Raw genomic sequence first — 20,237 nt, forward strand, 5'->3', positions numbered from 1 at the left:
ACACACACACACACACACACACACACACACACTCAGACGATCTCTCTGTACCTGGTGTGTTGAGTAGGCGTGACATTCTGCAGGCGTAGGCAACGTGTTGCTCGCAGTGTTCAGCGCTGTTGGTTATAGCTGTGACCTGCTCCATAGAGGCACTGTAGTTCAGCTGCAGTACTGTCCGTCTCTCCCGGCTGGAGCCGGTCACTGCTGTCTGCGCCGGCAGGTTATTCACCACAGTCGTCCAAACCTTGTCCTCTGAAACAGATACAATAATGGTCATAACAAGGTAAACGAACTGGCATTGCAAAAAAAGCTGACAGATTCATTATAATATATGTTAATACTGTAACATAAGCATACGCTCTTCATGTTTACAGAGATATAAAAAGAAATTACACTACTGTTTAAAAATATATATTTGAAAAGAACAATTAAAAATAATAATATATGTTAAAATGTAATTTATTCCTGTGACCAAAGCTGAATTTTGAGCATCATTACTCCTGTGTCACATGATCCTTCAGAAATTATTCTAATATGCTGGTTTGGTGCTTAATAAACATTTCTTATTATTATCAATGTTAAAAATAAGTATTCATTTCTTTAAAAAACGACTGACCCCTAACATCTGAACAGTTGTGTATACCTAATATTTAATAATTATATAATTGATTATACAAAATTATTCATAATGAATAATCCCCCCAGAATTCTACCCAATTAAAAAAGGACAAACTAGTAGTTTTTTATAAGACAAGTTTTTAATAAGTTCTAAGCTTTTTAATTGACATGAAATAAAGACGCGATTTTCTCATTAAAAAAAACAAAACAAATAAGTAATTACAAACTATTTTAACACATCCTGGATCCATGTGTGTGAGTGAAAAATAAAAACAAAAAAACTTTTGTTTATGGCAATATTTCCTTCCACTTATTCAAATTTTATTTAATGGGATCTAATAAATACTGACATTCTAAAAACATATTATTTGTTTCTGTTTTATTTATATTATTCAAATCCACCTGATCCTGGAGCCATGATCGTTCCTTCCCACCTCAAAGAATCACAAGATTTACCTTAAATGTTTTTAAAATGAATACTACATATTTCTGAAATTGACAGACGCTTTCTTTTCTGAATGATTTCTGCTCTCTACCGTGTCCTCGCAGGCATTTCCTATGCTCTGAGATGCCTACAGTTCCTGCCCTGAAATGATAACATTTTAAGTCCTGATGTCCCTACATGTAAGACTTCAATTTAATTTGATTTATATATTTTTGTGATTAGTTTATATTTATAGATTAGTGGGATGATGTGGACTTAGAATGATAAAAGAATGCTCATGAGGCGTGGAAACAACTGGGCTAAGATGCTTAAATGAAAGAATGTCTCTGGAGGTGATAGGAGGGATTTTAAAAACCCTGGGATACAGGGGTTCTTGAAAAGCATTTAAAACTAAGTAAAAGGCTTGATTTATTAATCAGTCACAATCAGTGGGCTTTTTGGATTTAGTGCTATGGTACGCCACAAATAAATAAAAATTCACATTTTACCTGTCATGTTGCAGATGACTTTAAAAGGACTTAATGGTCCACTTCCATCTGGGTCAATCCAGAAGGAATCAGATGATCTTCCCAAATGCTTGTAAGCTTCACATGACTGCTCATAGACAGCTGTAAGTAAGAAAGAAAAGATGTTAATTTAAACAGATTTAGTATAGATGCTGAATAACCAAATCAGCATCTTTGCTGGGCAATATATGGAGTACTTTATATATATATATACATTATATGTATGTGTGTGTGTGTTGTGCCTCTCCAAATACGAAAACAAGGTTGCACTGGTCAATAGCAACCTTGTTTTTGTCTATGAAGAGGTTTGAGGGAAGTAACTCAACAAAGTTCAACATCTTTTCTATTGAGCCGCTGTGTAACTTCCAGTCTCTTCTCCTCTCCATCTAACCCCTGGGGTCTTAAAAAGTTTCACTCAGTAGTGATTCTGAACTATTTCTCTGAGAACAGACTTCAGAGAATACAACAGATGTTTTCATATCAATCAATAGCTCTGTTTCAGAACCTAGCAATTGTCTGAAGGAGTCGTAGGTGTCACTCTAGATGTGAAGGTCATTTCGAAAGATAGTAAACTTCAATTTTTCTGCTTTATAGAATATCTTGTTTAGGCTAAAATTAAGAGCAGTATCACATCATTCAGAGAAGGAAATTCCAGAATGCATTTGTAATGAATTGTTGCGATGAAAATGCTATCAGATATGATGGAGGTGAGAAGAGAATTGGACAATTCTGCAGTTTCATTTAAAATGGAAAAGTATTAATATAAGAATTTCATGTTTAAGCTGCTCCGAAAACAGTCAAAACAAGAAACCTTCTACATCATTAACACCTTATTCATGGATATAAGCAAATATGGGAAAAGCAAATACTGTTATGCAGAACCTAGACATTTCTCAGAAAGATCTTCTACATATTAGTTAAACAGAATTGTGCGTTTCTCTTCTGAGTTTCCCATTCTCGTTTTTCCACATTTCCCCTCATTACACATTAAACATAAAGCTTTTCTTTGTTCTCCACAATTTCTGTGGCAATGCATTTGTCAGAAGTTGATGATCCTTCATTTCTAGGAAAGCACAACATTTAATCAGAATAAATAACAAGCAATAAGCCACATGCATATACAGTATGCACACACAACCATTAATAAAATAAAATAAAATAAAATAAAATAAAATAAAATAAAATAAAATAAAATAAAATAAAATAAAATAAAATAAAATAAAATAAAATAAAATAAAATAAAATAAAATAAAATAAAATGAAATAAAATAAAATACACCCAAACACATATTCTTACATGTGTGACAGGTGGCTCCGGTGTATCCTGTCCCATCACAAGTGCATGTGAAACCATCCCAGGTCTGGCTGCATCGGCCTCCATGTTCACAGTGGTTTGGCATACATCTGAAAAAAAAGAAGAATTACACATTTAAATACATGTGTGGTAAATGAAAAAGGTGTCAGAAAAAAGTGCCAATATCTCTGATTATTTCAATACATTTTTGCTTTGATTTTACGGCCATAGTTTTAAAAAACGTATCTGAAGACCTCTATGTTCCCATCTTCTGTGCTGCTTTAAATAGAAGAATAATTCAAGTAATTTTGAGCACTTTTTTTTCTGAGTAGCAACAGCTTTTATAACACAGTTGATAGAGGCACTTAATGAAACACATTACTGAGTGTCAGCTCAGTTAAAAACACTAACAACATGTTGAAGAAGATGACAATGAGTAATTTACTTCATCAAGATTTTACCGTCACAATGTAAAAAAAGCTTTAAACTGAAAAATGCACACTAATTAACTTTAAGAGCTGAAACAATTTTATGTTTCCCTTTATATATTATGCTATATTATTACACGTTTATCTTGATTTTCAATACACAGATGAATTAAAAAACGACAAATGTGAAAAAGAAAAACAATGAAATGAACACTCCAGAGGTAAACAGTTACCATCCACAGTCAAGCAGTGTTAAGTAATATTTATATAGCATTATAGCATTTATTTAGATTTTGAATTAGATTTTATTTGTAGATTTTTATAATTTTATTTTTTATGTGCTTGTTTACTTTTCTTTATTTTATGTAGCATTTTATTTCAGCTTTATTTCATAAACACAGATCAACAGATACAGATCAATTTAAGAGCAATTTGAATATTAAAGTAAAAATAAATAAATAAATACATTAAATAAACAAATACAAATATCAGACACAATTATACAGTAGTTACTGTACATTGCGAGTGCATTAATCATAATATATAAAATTTGCATATTCAGGAAAAGTACCAAAAATATTGTTCTGTACTTTGAGATGATTGACAACATCTCCAACTCCTCCTTCTTAAAAAAAAAAAAAAAACCTACATACATTCTTAGCATCTCATAAGAAACAAAAAAAAAAACATATTAAATTCACAAGGCAATCACACAAACACAAAGATGTGTTTTCAAGCCGTGCAGATTTGCGAGCATCTTTTATCTGAAGTCTCAACTGTAATCACACGTAAACCTAAAATTAAAGCAATTCACAGCTTCATTAACATTTTCCACAGCTTCCACAGTCCTGCCAACTGCACGTCAAATCCATTAACATGGCGAAATGTGGTATGAAATAAAATTAGGGAACAATCCCCTTGGAGCTAATACTGATTAGGCCGATGTCTCATTGGAGGAGCTGTGACAATGCCATTGACAACGAACCTTAAGTCTGACAAGTTCTTCGTTACTGCTATTGTCGTACTTTTTCAGAACTTCAGTGCTGTCAAACTGTAGATTTTGTATAGGATGGCATGTCTCGATTAATTGGGTTACCTCAATGGCCATCTGTGCCTGGAGGAGAAAGGTACAGATAGAGCTTAGACTGTTCATTAATCAAACTCCAGCAACAGAATTGTCCCTGGAAATTTGAGGCCACTGATGACTAAAAAATTAAGTCAGAGTCAACAGCAACATGTCACTGGGAGATAAGACCTTGGTAATAGCTTCTCAGTAATAGATTCGAAAAGAACCTTGGTAATAGCTCAGCTCTCACGAGCCACTATTGTTCCTGGCCAAGCAGAGAGCCGGAGATTGCAGAGCAGTGAGCCTGAACAAGCATTTCCTGTTTCATGGTCACTTAGCTTCCAAGAGATTTCCATCACAATTTTCCAAAGAAAGATAAAGAGCAATAAAGAAAATGTGTGGATATTTGTGTCTAGGCAAAGTCTTATTGATGGTATCAAAACTATTCTACCGAACCAGTATACCCAAAACATTTATCTTATATGTGATTTTGGAAACTCTCATTCATTCTAGCAAACTGATTCATCTCAAATCTTCCTCTCTCATTTGTAGCATTGGAAATTTATATTCACGTGAGTGAATCGATTCATAAATGCTCTCTCATGTGCAACAGTGGAATTCAGTCTGATTCATTCTAATTAAGTGATTCTTCTCAAACATTCCTCGAAGATGTAAAAATTAAGAATTTGATTTGAGTGAATTGCTTCCATAAACATTTTCTCTCATTTACAAAAGCAAAAAGTCTGTGTCATTAAATTGACACATCTCAAACAATTTTCTTTCACATGCTCTGTAGTAGATGTCTTCACGGGTCCAAAGATTTGTGCCCGACCCGAAAGAGACTCGTAATGTACTACACCGAACCAACCCGGACACGTCTAATATTTCAAAAGCTGGACCCAGACCCGTGTAGATCCGAGAAATGCCTACCCAGATTCATGTGACAGTTCACCTCAGATTGTGTTGCTGATTTGAAATATATTAACTATTAGTGTGTCAAGTCTGCAAGCATTATTACCATGCGTGCACTTGCATTAACTCTGAGTCTGCACGCTCTGCTTCTAAAGGCAGAGAGAGAGAGAGAGAGAGAGAGAGAGAGAGAGAGAGAGAGAGAGAGAGAGAGAGAGAGAGAGAGAGAGAGATCGCTTTTTTTGGCTGACTCTTTTCTTTTCCTAATTTTACAAGTTGCAAGTTACAAAAAACACAAGCAGTGTTTGATCACGGCCGGGTGTTCTGATGACTCCGAAGAGTCCGATGACTCCGATCGCACGGGTTTTACACACAATGTTAAACAGACACTGGGCCCGAGGTAATAGATTCGGACCGTCCCTGTCCCGGCTGATCATTTAAAATATAGACCTGAACCTGTACGGGTCCCTGGACGTGTCCCGGGTCGATGGGTCTCGGGTGCACTGTGAAGACATTCTACTAAATTTGATTCATTTGAGCAAATCACTACACAACTATTCTCTCAAATTTGCAAGAGTGTAAAGTCTGATTCATTCTAGTGAAGTGATTCATCAAACATTCCGCTCTCCTACGTAATAATGGACAGTTTGATTTATTTGAGTGAATCGTCTCTAATACACAAGTGGCAAGTCTGATTCATTCTAATAAAGGGATCCTTCCCAAACATATGTAAAAATGGAGAATTGGATTTATTTGAGAGAATTGCTTATAAAATCATTTTCAAAAGCAAAAGTGAAAAGTCTGATTCATTCTATTAAAATGACTCATCTCAAACAATTCTCTCTCACATTTTGAACTGAGCAAACCACTTCATAAACATTCTCTCAAATAAGCAAGAGTGTAAAGTCTGATTCATTAAAGTAAAGTGATTCATCAAACATTCTGCTCTCACATGGAATATTGGAAAACATGATTCATTTGAGTGAATCGTTTCATAAACATTCTCTCTCATACACAATAGTAAGTTTGATTCATTCATTAAACTTATTCATTGAAATATTTTCTCTTATATTCCAGTGTGGAAAGTATGATCCATTCTAGTGAATCAGTTTCATTTGTAAAGTTCATATAAACACTGTTCCTTTTCAGGAACTCCAGCTGCGTCAAACGCTTTGGGGAAGGTCCCTGACGAGACCGACTCTGAATATCGTGTGCAATCTTTCCAATGGAAGGGCGTGACGTCACGGGCGGGGTGACGTAGTGACCAGGAAGCTATAAAGGCACCTGCCACGCAGCTGGCTTCAGCTTCTTGTCCTTCAGCAAGCGCTCTGTGTGTGCTTGTCATTCTGTCTTGTCAGTCTTATTTATTGTCGTTTGTCACTATTAGCTCCTTTAAGTAGCTATAGCATGTCAAAGAGCAAAGCTAAGATTAGGCATCTGAAGGGTGAATCCAGACCGCTTTCACATTGTGTGATCCTCCCTACTCAACAAAGCTAAACGTTAGAGGCGGGGATACACATGGTCTGTGTGTGGTCTCTTCGAGAAGAGAGCCTTCGCCAGCGTTCCTCGCGATGCCGGTCCCGCTTTCGCCGAGGCGGAGCGGCACCAGCATTCGTTGGGTTCGCAGATCGATCTGCTGGAGAGAATGGAGATGGGTACGTCCTTATCTCTTACCTTACCCACCAGATCTGCCCGATTCCGGGGTTCGGAAGCCCGAGCTTCGGTTCTTCCCCACCGAGCACCTGCCTTTCTTTCTCCGAGGGAATTGACACAGAGGGCGTCAGCGAGCTTGTAGTTGCACAAACATAAAGTTGCATAAGCACCAGTATACAACAATCAGTGTTATGCCTAACATTATACGGGCAGCATTAATGAGCAGCTATTTAATCTTCGAGGGGATTAATATTGTTTGTGTGACTAAGCTATTCGCATGCTGTCGAGGCAACGCGTGTATTACATCATTTTCAGTTTTGATGTGAATTTTTCCATACCCGACTGCGTGTCTGGTTATTTAAACTCCATTTAATAAGGAGGAGTTAGTTCTATCACTTCAATGTGTACTTTATCACAATCTAGACTGTGTTTACTTGTCTGGTTGTTTGATTACATTAAATTCTGAGAAATGTAATGACTTTGAGAAGTTAATATATCACTTCAATGTGTATTGTATCACAATCTAGACCGTGTTTACTTGTCTGATTGTTTGATTACTTTAAATTCTGAGGAATATAATGACTTTGAGAAGTCAATATATCACTAAAATGTGTACTTTATCACAATCTAGACCGTGTTTACTTGTCTGATTGTTGGATTGCATTGGATTCTGAGGAATCTAATGACTGTTATCTAACTTCTAGAAGTTCAGTATATCACTTCAATGTGTATTGTATCACAATCCAGACCGTATTTACTTGTCTGATTGTGTGATTGCATTAAATTCTGAGGAATATAATGACAGTTATTTGACTAGTAAAGTTAGATGTACTGGAGGGACTGCTGGGCGGGAGCAGCCCCCTCCGCTTACAAACAGAGCGTTGCCGTCCGTGTGGTCCCTCCTCTAGACAGGGAGTCCGGGTTTTATAGCCGGTATTTCATAGTTCCAAAGAAGGGCGGGGGGTTGCGTCCGATCTTAGACTTACGTCATCTAAACCTCTCAGTAATGTCTCTGAAGTTCAAAACGCTCACTGTCAAACAGGTTGTAGCTCAAATCAGATCCGAGGACTGGTTTGTCACAATAGATCTCAAAGACGCATACTTCCATATCCATCCTTCCACAACACAGGAAGTTTCTGAGGTTCGCTTTCAGGGGCAAAGCCTACCAATATCGACTACTTCCCTTCGGCCTTGCACTCTCACCCCGCACGTTCATGAAATGTGTAGATGCGGCTCTGGTATCCCGCCGTATGCAGGGCCTCCGCATTCTGAACTGCTCAGATCGAGTCGATCTTCACATCAGCCGAGAGAGTCAAAGAAGGCCAGTCACTCACTGTCAAACAGTTTCAGAGACTGTTAGGGCTTATGGCAGCTGCGTCCAACGTGATAGCTTTTGGCCTCCTGCACATGAGACCCCTACAGTGGTGGCTCAAGACCAAGGGATTTTCCCCCTAGGGGGAATCCATTACGAACTAGCATAGTCACGTGGCGATGCCTTCGTGCCTTAGACATATGGAAGAAACCTTGGTTCTTGAATCAGGGCCCGGTGCTGGGACCTCTTGGTCGCCGTGTAATGCTAGCGACAGACGCGTCCCTCACCGGTCTGGGTGCGGTCATGAGTGGTCTGTGGAGCGGTCGCCATCTGACATGGCATACCAGTTGTCTAGAGATGCTAGCTGTGCATCGAGCATTGAAATATTTCCTCCCAGACCTGAGAGGTCAACAGGTGTTGGTGCGCACCGACAACACATTGGCGATTTCTTATATCAGTCACCAGAGAGATCTGCATTCGTGCCCCTTGTACAAGCTGGCACACCAGATCCTTCTGTGGTCCCAGGACAAATTCCTCTCGTTCGGAGCAGTGTATATTCCTGGGAGATTGACTGTGGGAGCAGACATACAGTCGAGACAGGGGCCGAGGCCCGGGGGGCTTCACCCCGAGGTGGTGAAGTAGATATGGGGAGTTTTGGACCTCTTTGCGACTCAAGAGATATCACAATGTCCTCTCTGTTTCTCTCTAGTTCATCCAGCTCCTCTGGGACTGGACGCTATGGTACAGACTAGGCTGTGGCTTCATCTGTACGCCTTTCCCCCTATCGCTCTGCTCCCGGGAGTTCTGGCGAGAGTACGCCGGGACGGGGTCCGTCTTCTATTAGTAGCCCCGTTCTGGTCGGGCCCTTTATGGCTCGCAGATCTGATCTCTCTCCTCGACGGCTCTCCATGGGAGATTCCGATCAGGACAGATCTACTCTCTCAGGAGCAGGGCAAAATAATTCACCCTCGCCCAGAGTTGTGGAAGTTGTGGGTGTGGCCCCTGAGGTTGTTGAGACCCTCTTCCAATCCAGAGCTCCCTCTACGAGGAAACTGTACGCCCTGAGGTGGAAGCTCTTCCCCTCATGGTGCAGAGACCGCCAGCTTGACCCTGTTAACTGCCCAGTTGGTACAGTTCTTGAGTTTCTCCAAGCTAGGCTCTCTGCGGGGTTAACTCACTCAACCTTAAAGGTGTACGTGGCGGCCATAGCTGCTTACCACATCGCTTTCAACGGTCAGTCAGTGGGTAGACACCCCCTAGTTACACGTTTCCTCCGCGGTGCGCTGAGGCTGAGACCTCCAGTACGGTCCCGTGTTCCCCCTGAGACTTGGTTGTGGTTTTAGAGGCTCTTTGTAAAGCTCCATTCGAGCCGATACTTGATATCTCAGATAGACATCTGACGCTTAAGACTGCCCTGTTACTGGCTATCACCTCACTAAAGAGAGTTGGAGATCTTCAGGCCCTTTCGGTGGCCCCTACTTACCTAGACTTTGCCCCTGGTATGGCCAAAGCATTCTTATACCCTCGAGCGGGTTATGTTCCTAAGGTTCCCTCTGTTACACCACAACCTATTGTACTGCAGGCCTTCTGCCCTCCTCCCTTTCGGGAGCCAGACCAGGAAAAGCTAAATTGTATGTGTCCAGTGCGAGCATCCACACCCTTTACATTTGTCAGATTTTATGACCTTGATATGCGAGCCACTCCGGGCTCTTCTGTTCTTTCGTCTTAGCTGTGCTCTTCGGATACACACTAGGTAGGGATTTGGAAGTCTGGCAGCGTGGGCACATCGTTCCCCAAAGTGTTTGACGCAGCTCGAGTTCCTGAAAAGGAATGTCTCAAGGTTACAAATGTAACCCTGGTTCCTTGAAGGAACGAGACGCTGCGTCGCAGAGCCATACTCCCGGCACCCCTGCCGGCGCTTGCTTTCCTACTCGAAGCTGAATCCAGCTGCGTGGCAGGTGCCTTTATAGCTTCCTGGTCGCTACGTCACCCCGCCCGTGACGTCATGCCCTTCCATTGGAAAGATTGCACACGATATTCAGAGTCGGTCTCGTCAGGGATGTTCCCCAAAGCGCTTGACGCAGCGTCTCGTTCCTTCAAGGAACCAGGGTTACATTCGTAACCTTGAGATGTTTGTAATAATTTTTAATTTTAAAGTAGATTTTTGTATAAACATAGCTACTTTTTTTCAAAAGAATTTCTTGTCTTTTGCAAAAGAGTATCTTGACTACAGTTTAACTACCTCAACAAATTACAGTTTCAAAGCAGCTTCCCCAACCCTGGAGACCGGAGCATCGTTTTTCCCCGCTCTGGCTGTTTACATCCCTAGCTGTGCTTTTGTAATGGAAAGTGACAGTTTTCTAATGCAACCATTATAAACAGAGAAAGCACATGACTTTAAATGCCTCTGTCAGATTAGACTTGTTGGGGTGAGACACCAATCTGCATCTCCTCAGAGATGGGCGCAGATTAGCCGATAGACCCTTTCGTCCCATCTCACCCCCCACTCGACACGCCATTACGCAAACATTTTTGCACAGCTATTTAGGATGAGTCACATTCTAAGAAGGCCTCCAGAAGTTCGGCAGAACAGCTTATGTGTGAAATAGCTTGATGTGAGGGAAATTGATGTGTATGAAATACTGTAGGGGTGAGAAAAAGAGGGAAAAAATCTTCTGTTGAAGGAGAGGATGTGATTTGAGCTGTATCTAACTGCAAGGTCGTGTGTTTTAGTGTCTTCCTGGTGGGAGGACATGGAATATTCTTTTACATGTCAAACACAGGGACACGTTTGGTAAAGGAGATTGATAGTGCATCACCTGGCCTGATGAAAGTGAACATAAAATCAATGGTGTGGCAAGCGGTAGCCCCCCTTCCAATCCCATATAATGAGTTTGCTCCTCACTGCGCTGGCACTATGGAGCTTTGCCAGAGAAGCATCATTATGCTGACGGAAAAACACACAGGGAGAGCGTTCAACAGTCTCTTGCCTCCTCTATTATTACAGTTCACTCCATTTGGAGGGAGGGAGAGAGAGTGATTCTGTATCTTGCCTGATCTAATAAAGGAAAAGATTTTTCTCTGGGGACTTACAACTAACTGTATTGCAGTATAAACCGTAACCTCAAAACCATAAATAAACAGCACAGTCAAGACAGGAAGTACAACTGAAACATCCACAAAATATTGTCATTGAGGATGGATATGTATTTAAAACGGCAGATAGACATGCAGAATGAACTGAGCTTGTCTTTAAATCATATTGAGAATGCATTCAGCCCAAAGGTATAAGGCTAATGAGACGCATTAAAGAACAATGCATCTTTATACGCAATTAAAGTGGAGCTTAAGCTTCTAACTGAGCTGTAAGAAATCTAATGGAATATAAACAACGCCTCCATATGTGGGTCTTTATCAGTGAGGAGCGACGTAAATTAGCTGCAAACATAACTGTATAAATGAGCAAAATAACATAAAGAAAGCAAATAGTTATTTATTAATGAACTATTCCTTGCACTGAATGTAGGAGGCCATTAATGTCAAGTCAAGTGCTGGTTAACCTGAGATTTCCTAAGCACAATTTCATGAGAAAACACTGATATTTTGAGCTAGCAATTTTGTGTGAACTAGATTCATACAGAATGTGATATATATAAACATATATATATATATAAATAATGTGACGAGTCAGCTGCCTCCTCCCTGATTATCATCAGCACCCCGTCCTAAATCGGCGCCCTTCACCAGGCTCCTGACAGGAATGGGTGTGTGAGAAAGGAGGGAACCGCACCCGTTTACACGGCCATCAAGCCAGGAGGTCAGGCCGTCGATCCCCTGGATGCGCCGCGGCTAGTGAAAGGGATGAAGCCGCCGCCCCTCGTGCCCCGGACCCAAAGAGGGGATCGCGTGCGGCCGCCGGACTCCGCCCCTTACCTGGACCCTTACTCCAACACACATGCTGCAGATACTCAAAATGTGACTAAATACAGGAACGTGCTGTAACAACGCCAAATGTTTAAGGGTACCACAACAAGTGACAAATGTACATGTTTATCAATGACTACTCTGAAAGGTGAGATTTTTGTTTATTTAACACCGTGATCATATGATTCCTTGGCATTTTCTGAATATTATTAGCCTAAATAAGTTGACGAAATAAACAATTCCTGTGAAATGTTATGTAAGCTGACTAACTTTTACAACTTACCTAACACAAATCAACCATGGTTTTGCTACACTTACCATAGTTTAACAATGATATCTGTAGTAAAACTGTGGTGGTTTTTTATTTGGAGTAAAATCATGGTTAATTTTCGTAATTGTTCCATTGTTGTTTGAGTTACTTGCAGCGCTTTTCTTTCTTTCTTTCTTCCTTTCTTTTTTTTTGCAGTGCATTTCTTCTTCTTTTTTTTTTTTTTTGGTTGTGTTGTGAGTATTTTTCAAGTGAAGTGAAATGTGGCCAAGTATGGTGACCCATTCTCTGAATTTGTGCTCTGCATTTAACCCATCCAAGTGCACACACACACAGAAAAGCGACGATGTTTTGATAATTTGCTGGTGCTTTTTCTATTTGCACATGTTTTCTTAAGTTGCAGTGCACTGATCTATCTTGGCCACTGTAAATATGACTTTAGTTGTTCTGTGATATTGTTACTCCACCCCAAAATAAAAATTTTGTCATTAATCACTTACCCCCATGTCTTTCCAAACACGTAAAACCTTCGTTCATCTTAGGAACACAATTCAAGATATTTTGGTTAAAAACCGGAAGGCTTGTGACTATCCCATTAACGGTTGCACTTTATTTTACAGTACGTGTACTTACATGTACTTATAGTGTACTTACAGTGTATTTATCTAAGAATGTTCTGGTAATACAAGGTAAATACATGGGGTAGGGTTAGGTTTAGGGGTAGGTTCAGGATTAGTACCCAGTTATTACATAGTTATTGTAATTACTATAATAAGTACATAGTATGTACATGAGGAACAGGACTGTAAAATAAAAATGTCTCTCCACATCACCGTAGCACCATTTTGGAGAATATCCACTGAATGCAAGCAGTGTACTCTCTTCTGTGTCAGCCGTGACACAAGGATATGTTTTCTACATATTTTACGATTTGTAGAGTTGAACTACTGATGACAGATGGACTATTCTGATGATGTCTCTTACTTGGCAGTCTATGGGAAAGTCACAATCCTCCCAGTCTTCATCTAAAATATCTTAAATTGTGTTCCGAAGATGAACGAAGTTTTTACGGGTTTGGATTGACATGGGGGTAAGTGATTAATGATACAAATTTCATTTTGGGTTGGAGAATCCCTTTAAAACTTACGCATATAAAAGTTGCAAAACTGTGTAGTGAATACGTCCCACTATGAGACTGTATTGCAGTAATGGATGTTTTTCCTAGGAAAGTCTCCAGATATGCTTCCTTCATCTCAACAGAACTGAATTACCATCAAACAAAATATATGAAAAATTACCAAACCAACATCAGATCTGCCCCCAACTGAGCAATAATGCTTATGAAAAAGAAAACAACAACAACAACAACAACAACAAATAAATTATATCATCAACAAACAGATCATTTAGTTTAACTATTTGAAGGGCCAGGTTGATTTTAAATACCATAAAGACAAATCTGATTAGTTGTGATTAAAAACAGGCTGCTTGACCCTTAATTGTCTTTAATTTGAAGACAAATTACTGTTTTCTTGCACAATGGATGAACATTAGCCCTCACATCTGTTTGGGAATCCTCCTGCCTGGGCGATGAGACACTATTTCATGAAAACATTAAAGATACAAATGTGGCAGGCAATATGTCTATCTTGAAATGCAGTGTTTTCAAAAACATTGCTTTTCACGATTAATTTACTTTGCCCATTTGGTTGTGTTGTGCACATAGTAATGGGATTTGGTTGGTTTTATGTTCAAATGCATTCTATTTTGAAGTCTTTATACAGATTGCTTTGAAGATCTTTTCAAGCTTTTTGTTATTAGCCCAGTATCCGAATATGCCTACATCCCTACTACATAAAAGCAGTAAAAATAAGACCCGGATGACCAGCTATGATGGTTTCTTGTTCCACTTGTTTTGTTTCATATCATTAATAAATCTCTATTAATGGGATTTGTATCTGCAGTGTGGCAACAAACAAAAATGCTAAGCCTTGGAGAGTGAAAGTATGCAAAATCAATCTAAAGATAACAACCAAGAGCCGGCCTCCTGTTCTCGCACAGCATCTGCTCTCTGATTAAAATCCTCAACTGCCATTGAAGTCGAGGAATGAAGAAGGTCAACTCCAGGGAGAGCAGGCAGAGCGCGACGGATCCTGCCCCCAGGGCAGATGCTGCCGGTGGGGATAAAGCCACAGTCTCAGTCTGCTGCAACTGATAATCACTGTCTCAGCCAGTGTTTGTTGAAAGGCAGGGCAAGGAAAGAAGGGTTGGCTCTGACCTGTCAATGATGGCACACATGTCCAAGCTGACGTTCTCGAAGGCTCCCATCCTTCCCTGCTCCACTGCGGTGAGGTCAGCCAGCTGATCGTCCACCTGAATGAGCTGCATGCAGCCCTGGAAAGAGCGCTGGATGGGAGATGCTCTGGTTCTTAAAAAATAACCTAAACAAACAAAACACAAAGCAAAGATTTTAAGTGTTATGTGTCTTACAGGGATAGTTTTGTGCAAAAACTTTGATTCAACAAGCTTCATAATATTACGGTTGAACCAGTGATGTTACATGGACAATTTTAATGATGTCCTTACTAACTTTTTGAGCCTTGAACGTGTCAGTTGCATTGCTGTCTATGCAGGGTCAGAAAGCTCTGGTTTTTCATCAAAAATATCTTAATTTGTGTTCAGAAGATGAACGAAGGTCTTTTATGATTTGGAATGACATGAGGGTGAGTAATTAATGACAGAATTTTCATTTTTGTTTTAAATATCCTTTTAAGAAAAAGCATCTGTAAGATTTGGCATCTAAAATATTTAAATGTTTTTGAAAGAAGTCTCTTATGCTTACCAAGGCTTACCAATTTATTTGATTAAATTAAAATTAAAGTACTAAAACAAAAATATGAGCTTATAATGAGAGCAAAGACAATCTAAAAGTAAAATTAGGTAAAATTAAGCATTCATTATATTGGCATTCAATATTGGCCGATTATGATGCTAAAATATCTCTAATTGTGGCCAGTACTCAACATATGCTATAGTAATGAACATATGTTATATAATGACCTCTGATATTAACCGTAATTCAACATATATTCTAAAAATAATCCTGACCTGTGATGGAGAGCTCTTTGAATAATCACTATGCCTTCGGGTGAGACACGTAAGCTCATACTGTAGGATTGTGTACTGCATCACTCTTTATAAAAAAGGTCAAACTAAATTAAACAAAAATAAAGTCACTGTGTGTGATCTAATGTCACATGTGTAAAAGCTGAACATAAGGACCATTAACTGAAGAAAAACCTGTCAACCTAACCTCATTAACCAAGTGATATTTTTGACACCAAAAAAGGTCAAGCACATCGCAAACAATCAGCTAACTTTGATGCTACTAATTAGATAAAAACACCTAAAAATACAGAACAAACCCAGATTAGACAGATTTCTTCATATGGACCGCTGATATTCCTGGGATAGCATGCGAAATTTAGACCCCAAAGATCTGGAGGATCCTCAGGGTTGGTTACACATGCATTAGAGGTAAACAAAGCTTTCTATGATGCCGATCACAGGAAGGTCTATTGAGATTCACCTTGCAGCCCCCTGACATTATTCTACAAATGAGAGCATCTGGAAGCATCAGTGTTTGCAAGGAGCTCGTTTAAAAAATAAAATACAGGGAGAGAAAGAGAGAGAGAGAGAGGGGGGCGGGGTGTAGTTCCTTAAGTTTGCTGGACCATCTGTCTTGTCTGCTTCCTGCACCTGTCCAGGAGTCTATATGCCTGAGCAGTCAACAGAGGAGGATGAGGAAGGTGGGCTATTAGAAGACACACTGAGGGAAAAGCGTCTCGCTACAGAGAAAACAGAGAAAAAACGCAAGCATCTGCTGACAAATTAAGGCAGGGCTGTGGTGGCATCTCAATGATCGCCAGGATTTGTGGGATCTGGAAAGCCGCCAGGATCCGTGATCAACAAGGGACATGGGAAAAGACAGGTCTTCGTCACCCACACTCGGATGCGACTTCCCGGTGACTGCTTTTGTCCCATTCTGCTGTCGTAATTAATTGAGGAGAGTCACTTTTCTGACAAGATAACACTCTAAATTACGGCTGAGGCCCACAACGCACACTCCTGACTGGGTTTCTCAGTAGCTTCCGCATGACTGTGTTTATGTGCTGCTGATGATTTTGCAGGGATTGGAGAATAACTACTGTAAGATTAATGAGTGTCTATGGGCTTCATGTATTATTCATGAACGGCAAATGTAATATGGAAGATTTCCGTGGGAAGCCCTTGTTGTAAACTTTTATTCTCATCAATAAACCTGGTGCAGATGTTAACTGTTTTTGTTTATTCTGCATTGGCAAGTTCATAATGATATAACAGTGTATCTTACAATAACTGACAAGAGATATTATGAAAAGGTGCCATCAAATTGTGAGTAAAACAACCATTTTCCCTAAAGTGACACAGTTTAAGTTTAAGAAGGCTCCTTTGAGCTCAATAGCATCATTTGCCAAAAGCAGGCATGCTGGTACGTGCCAGGGCCAGTCGCGTTTCCAGTGTCATTTCCGGTGTTTGATCGGTGGTGCCTCCTCGGGGCCAACGGCCTGGGTTTTTTGGCCCAATGAAAACCTTGGGCCAAAGTGGGCCAGCTGGGGCTAGAGGAGTGGTTATGAACAAAGGCGGAGTTTCTCCATGTCTAAAGAGCGTCAGTGCCGCAGATCATTTCATGAAGCTGACAACTATAATACCAGCATTAAAAACTTTTTAAAATAAGATGAGCTTAAAACTCACTTTCAGTCAGCAGCGAGTGTTTGAAATAACTTGATCCGATGTGTATTATAATCACCATACGAGGCAGAAATATTTAAAGCGATGCTAAAGACTATGTACTCAAAGCATTAAAGTTACCATAGTGAACATGGTAAATGCAACCACTTGAAGAACTCAGACGTCAGCTTCTTATTCTCACAAATGTGTATTTATTTAGTAACATATTTTATCCGTCATAAGTCTTATCTCAAGAGTTTAGCTCTGCGTAGCCAACTCTATGTCACAAAAATATAATAATAAAAATATAGAAATTATCAATCTTTCTAAATGTGATGTATATAGGCCACTGTGACTATAAATAAACAGAAACAGATTTGACTGAATAAGCAGGCTATGTTCATAACACTTTATTTTTGTGTGACTAATTTTCAATCCTGATAAATTAATTCATTATGATCAAGTTATCACTTATTATAGTAAAACATTGATGCCTTTGGATTTAAATATTTAACAAAGCATGGCCAACAAACGACCGCTTTTATCGTCTTTATTTTTTTGATCGCGGTGATTCTAGTAACTTATTTCATATTAGTTTTCTGATAACTTCTCTTTGTTGGTGAAATGATGGGGTTGCATGATGTTGTTCTAGAGAGGCATGTAAAGGGCAGGTTTTAGTGAAGCGCAGCTGAGCTTCTGGCCCGACGGTGGAAACGCATAATTATTTTGGACACAGTGCTACTGGTCCGAGGCTATTTGCCCCGCCCGGCCTGTTTAAAGCACTGGTTTGCACTGGCCTGACAGTGGAAAAGCCACTAATGTCTTCTCATTGAGGTCCTAAAATAAAGTGATAGTGATGTAGAACACACTATTACTGATGAAAAGTGCTTCTTGGCTGTGATTGAATGATTTCTCATTCTATCAGCCTAATATATTCACAACAGGTCCACAAATTGGCCTGAATGGGTCGAACCGGTGGAAACAGATGAGCTAATTACAGAACAAACAACTCGCCCATTCGGTCAACACTGTTTTTGGTTAAGTCCAAATCTAAATAAACATTAAATGACTTGAAACGAGCCAGTGAGAGTGCCAGTGTTTAGCAGGGCTGGGTTTTGACCCAAATTTCATAATCCGACTTCGATTCTCATTCACAAGCTTATGATTCGATTTGACAACCAATTCAACTCGATTTATCAAAGCATGAATAAAACAATGAAGAACAGTAAACATTATAATTCACACTGTAATTTTTTTTCACTAAATATTTTATTTGAGGTAAATGTGACATTACGTGACATTGTTTACAAGCCGTTCTATTGATGTCTTTTTGCGGTTGAAACTCATTGAAGATTTTCTTTCTATTTCGTGCTGAAACTGCTATGGAAGCGGAGGAGATGATCAGTTCACTTACGTTTAGCATTGAGCTTCTGATGAACTAAGGAGCTACAGCGATCTGTCACTCTACAGTAAACAGCCCCAAAATGGCTTTTATTGTTCGAATACTGTAATAAAATGTACAGAATTTGAAATCGCAGACTTTGTTTCATGTCAAAAGTATAACAAAGCACAAAGCTTACTGCGATTTATTGGATGGGAGGTGCGATACAATGTTCCGTTCATTAAATGAAAACAGGCTAGACTAATCAAATAATTTTTAAACCACCCCTAGTGTTTAGTTGCATGTTACCTTTGGTGTAAAAGAAGACACAATTATATAAAAAGGGCAAACAAACAAAAGTTTGGATTCAATTTAGTTTGACAGATGTTTTATAATTCTAAAATGCATAAATCTTAGAAAGGAGAAAAAAAACAGACTGTTTTTAGTGTATTAAAAATAATAGCTAAAAAAGTCAGCAGTACTGTAAAACTCAACTACATGCCATATACTGTTTAAGAAAATAAGTCCCTTTTCTTTTTTCCACTCTATTAGAAAGTCATCAAAACAAAAGCTGACCTCCTACAGGTTGATGGGTATTTTAAAGTCCTAATCAGCAGCACAAGAACTCTACGACCCTTCTCTGTTTAATGCTGACTTCTTTATTACAAAATCCAATCTACTGCCATCTCCCATCAGACAGTCATTAATTCAGTGAGGTCTGCCACAAATGTGCAGGACCATCCTCTGTAAAATGGGTTTGGGAGACTACATCTAACTAGAGAGAATGTCGGGAGACAAGCAGTCCCTTTCTTGGAAAAACAAAGAGCTATTCTCGCTGTTCCACTGTAGACAGCTAAATGCATATGAGAGGTCTTTTGGAGACATCAGAGACTTTTTTTGTTTGCTAGGATATTCCATTAGGGCTTAAGCAATCAAACATGTGCTAAAGCTAATTATGTTTTGTTTGCAAAAGTCCAAATGAGCATCTTGGGCTCTTTGTCACATTAGGAAGAGGTAAAACTTTTTTAAATTATGAATGGGATACACTGCATTATTCACTGAACAGGTTTCTTTAGAGACTTTTTTTTTATTGTTACAAAAATATATTTATTTTCATTAAAAATGTACGATGAAACATAATATGTGCAAAAAGGTTTTGTTTAAATGTAATTTAAAAGCATGTAAATATAGGCAGAAAATTATTTTCTCTTTCTGATGTAAACATAAATGAATCTACTTTTGAAAATCTTTGTCCATACAATTAATGAGGTCCAAAACCAAAATCGGATTCCAATGATATCAAATAAATAAAAACATTGGGGTGATTGAAGTATGTTCATTTTTGTTGCACCAGACTTATATTAGCATAGAATTAAAAAAAAAAAAATTAAAATTTTGCAGACAAATTCTGAACCCTATACAACATTATATCTATGTATCTCACATATTAAATTTGGCCTTACAATGTTATGAGCGCACATATCAGTGCTCTCGCAATTCTTGTCTGAAACAAACACTGTTTTTATAACTATTATTATTATTATTTGTTTTTTCAATTCTTTTTCTTTTTTGTTTTTCAAAAGCATGTCTAACCTCAGGAAGGCAGGAAAATGCCAGGAGTTGTGGAAACACAAAGTGCATGAGGCCAGTCTGTCTTTCCCTG

General features: G+C 39.1%; 1 protein-coding gene across 1 annotated transcript in view; it reads right to left on the reverse strand.

Annotated features, from left to right (window-relative positions):
- The window catches only part of LOC132115626 (contactin-associated protein-like 2), a 455,893-nt gene that overhangs the window by 170,613 nt on the left and 265,043 nt on the right, over nt 1–20,237 (reverse strand). The window contains exons 13-16 of the mRNA XM_059524041.1: nt 14,702–14,864; nt 2,867–2,973; nt 1,552–1,671; nt 52–252 (exon numbers count right to left, since the gene is read on the reverse strand). Coding sequence (XP_059380024.1) covers nt 52–252; nt 1,552–1,671; nt 2,867–2,973; nt 14,702–14,864 — 591 coding nt within the window. The remainder of the gene's footprint in view (nt 1–51; nt 253–1,551; nt 1,672–2,866; nt 2,974–14,701; nt 14,865–20,237) is intronic.

This window comes from Carassius carassius, chromosome 35, assembly GCF_963082965.1.
Source record: "Carassius carassius chromosome 35, fCarCar2.1, whole genome shotgun sequence".
NCBI classification, from domain to species: domain Eukaryota; kingdom Metazoa; phylum Chordata; class Actinopteri; order Cypriniformes; family Cyprinidae; genus Carassius; species Carassius carassius.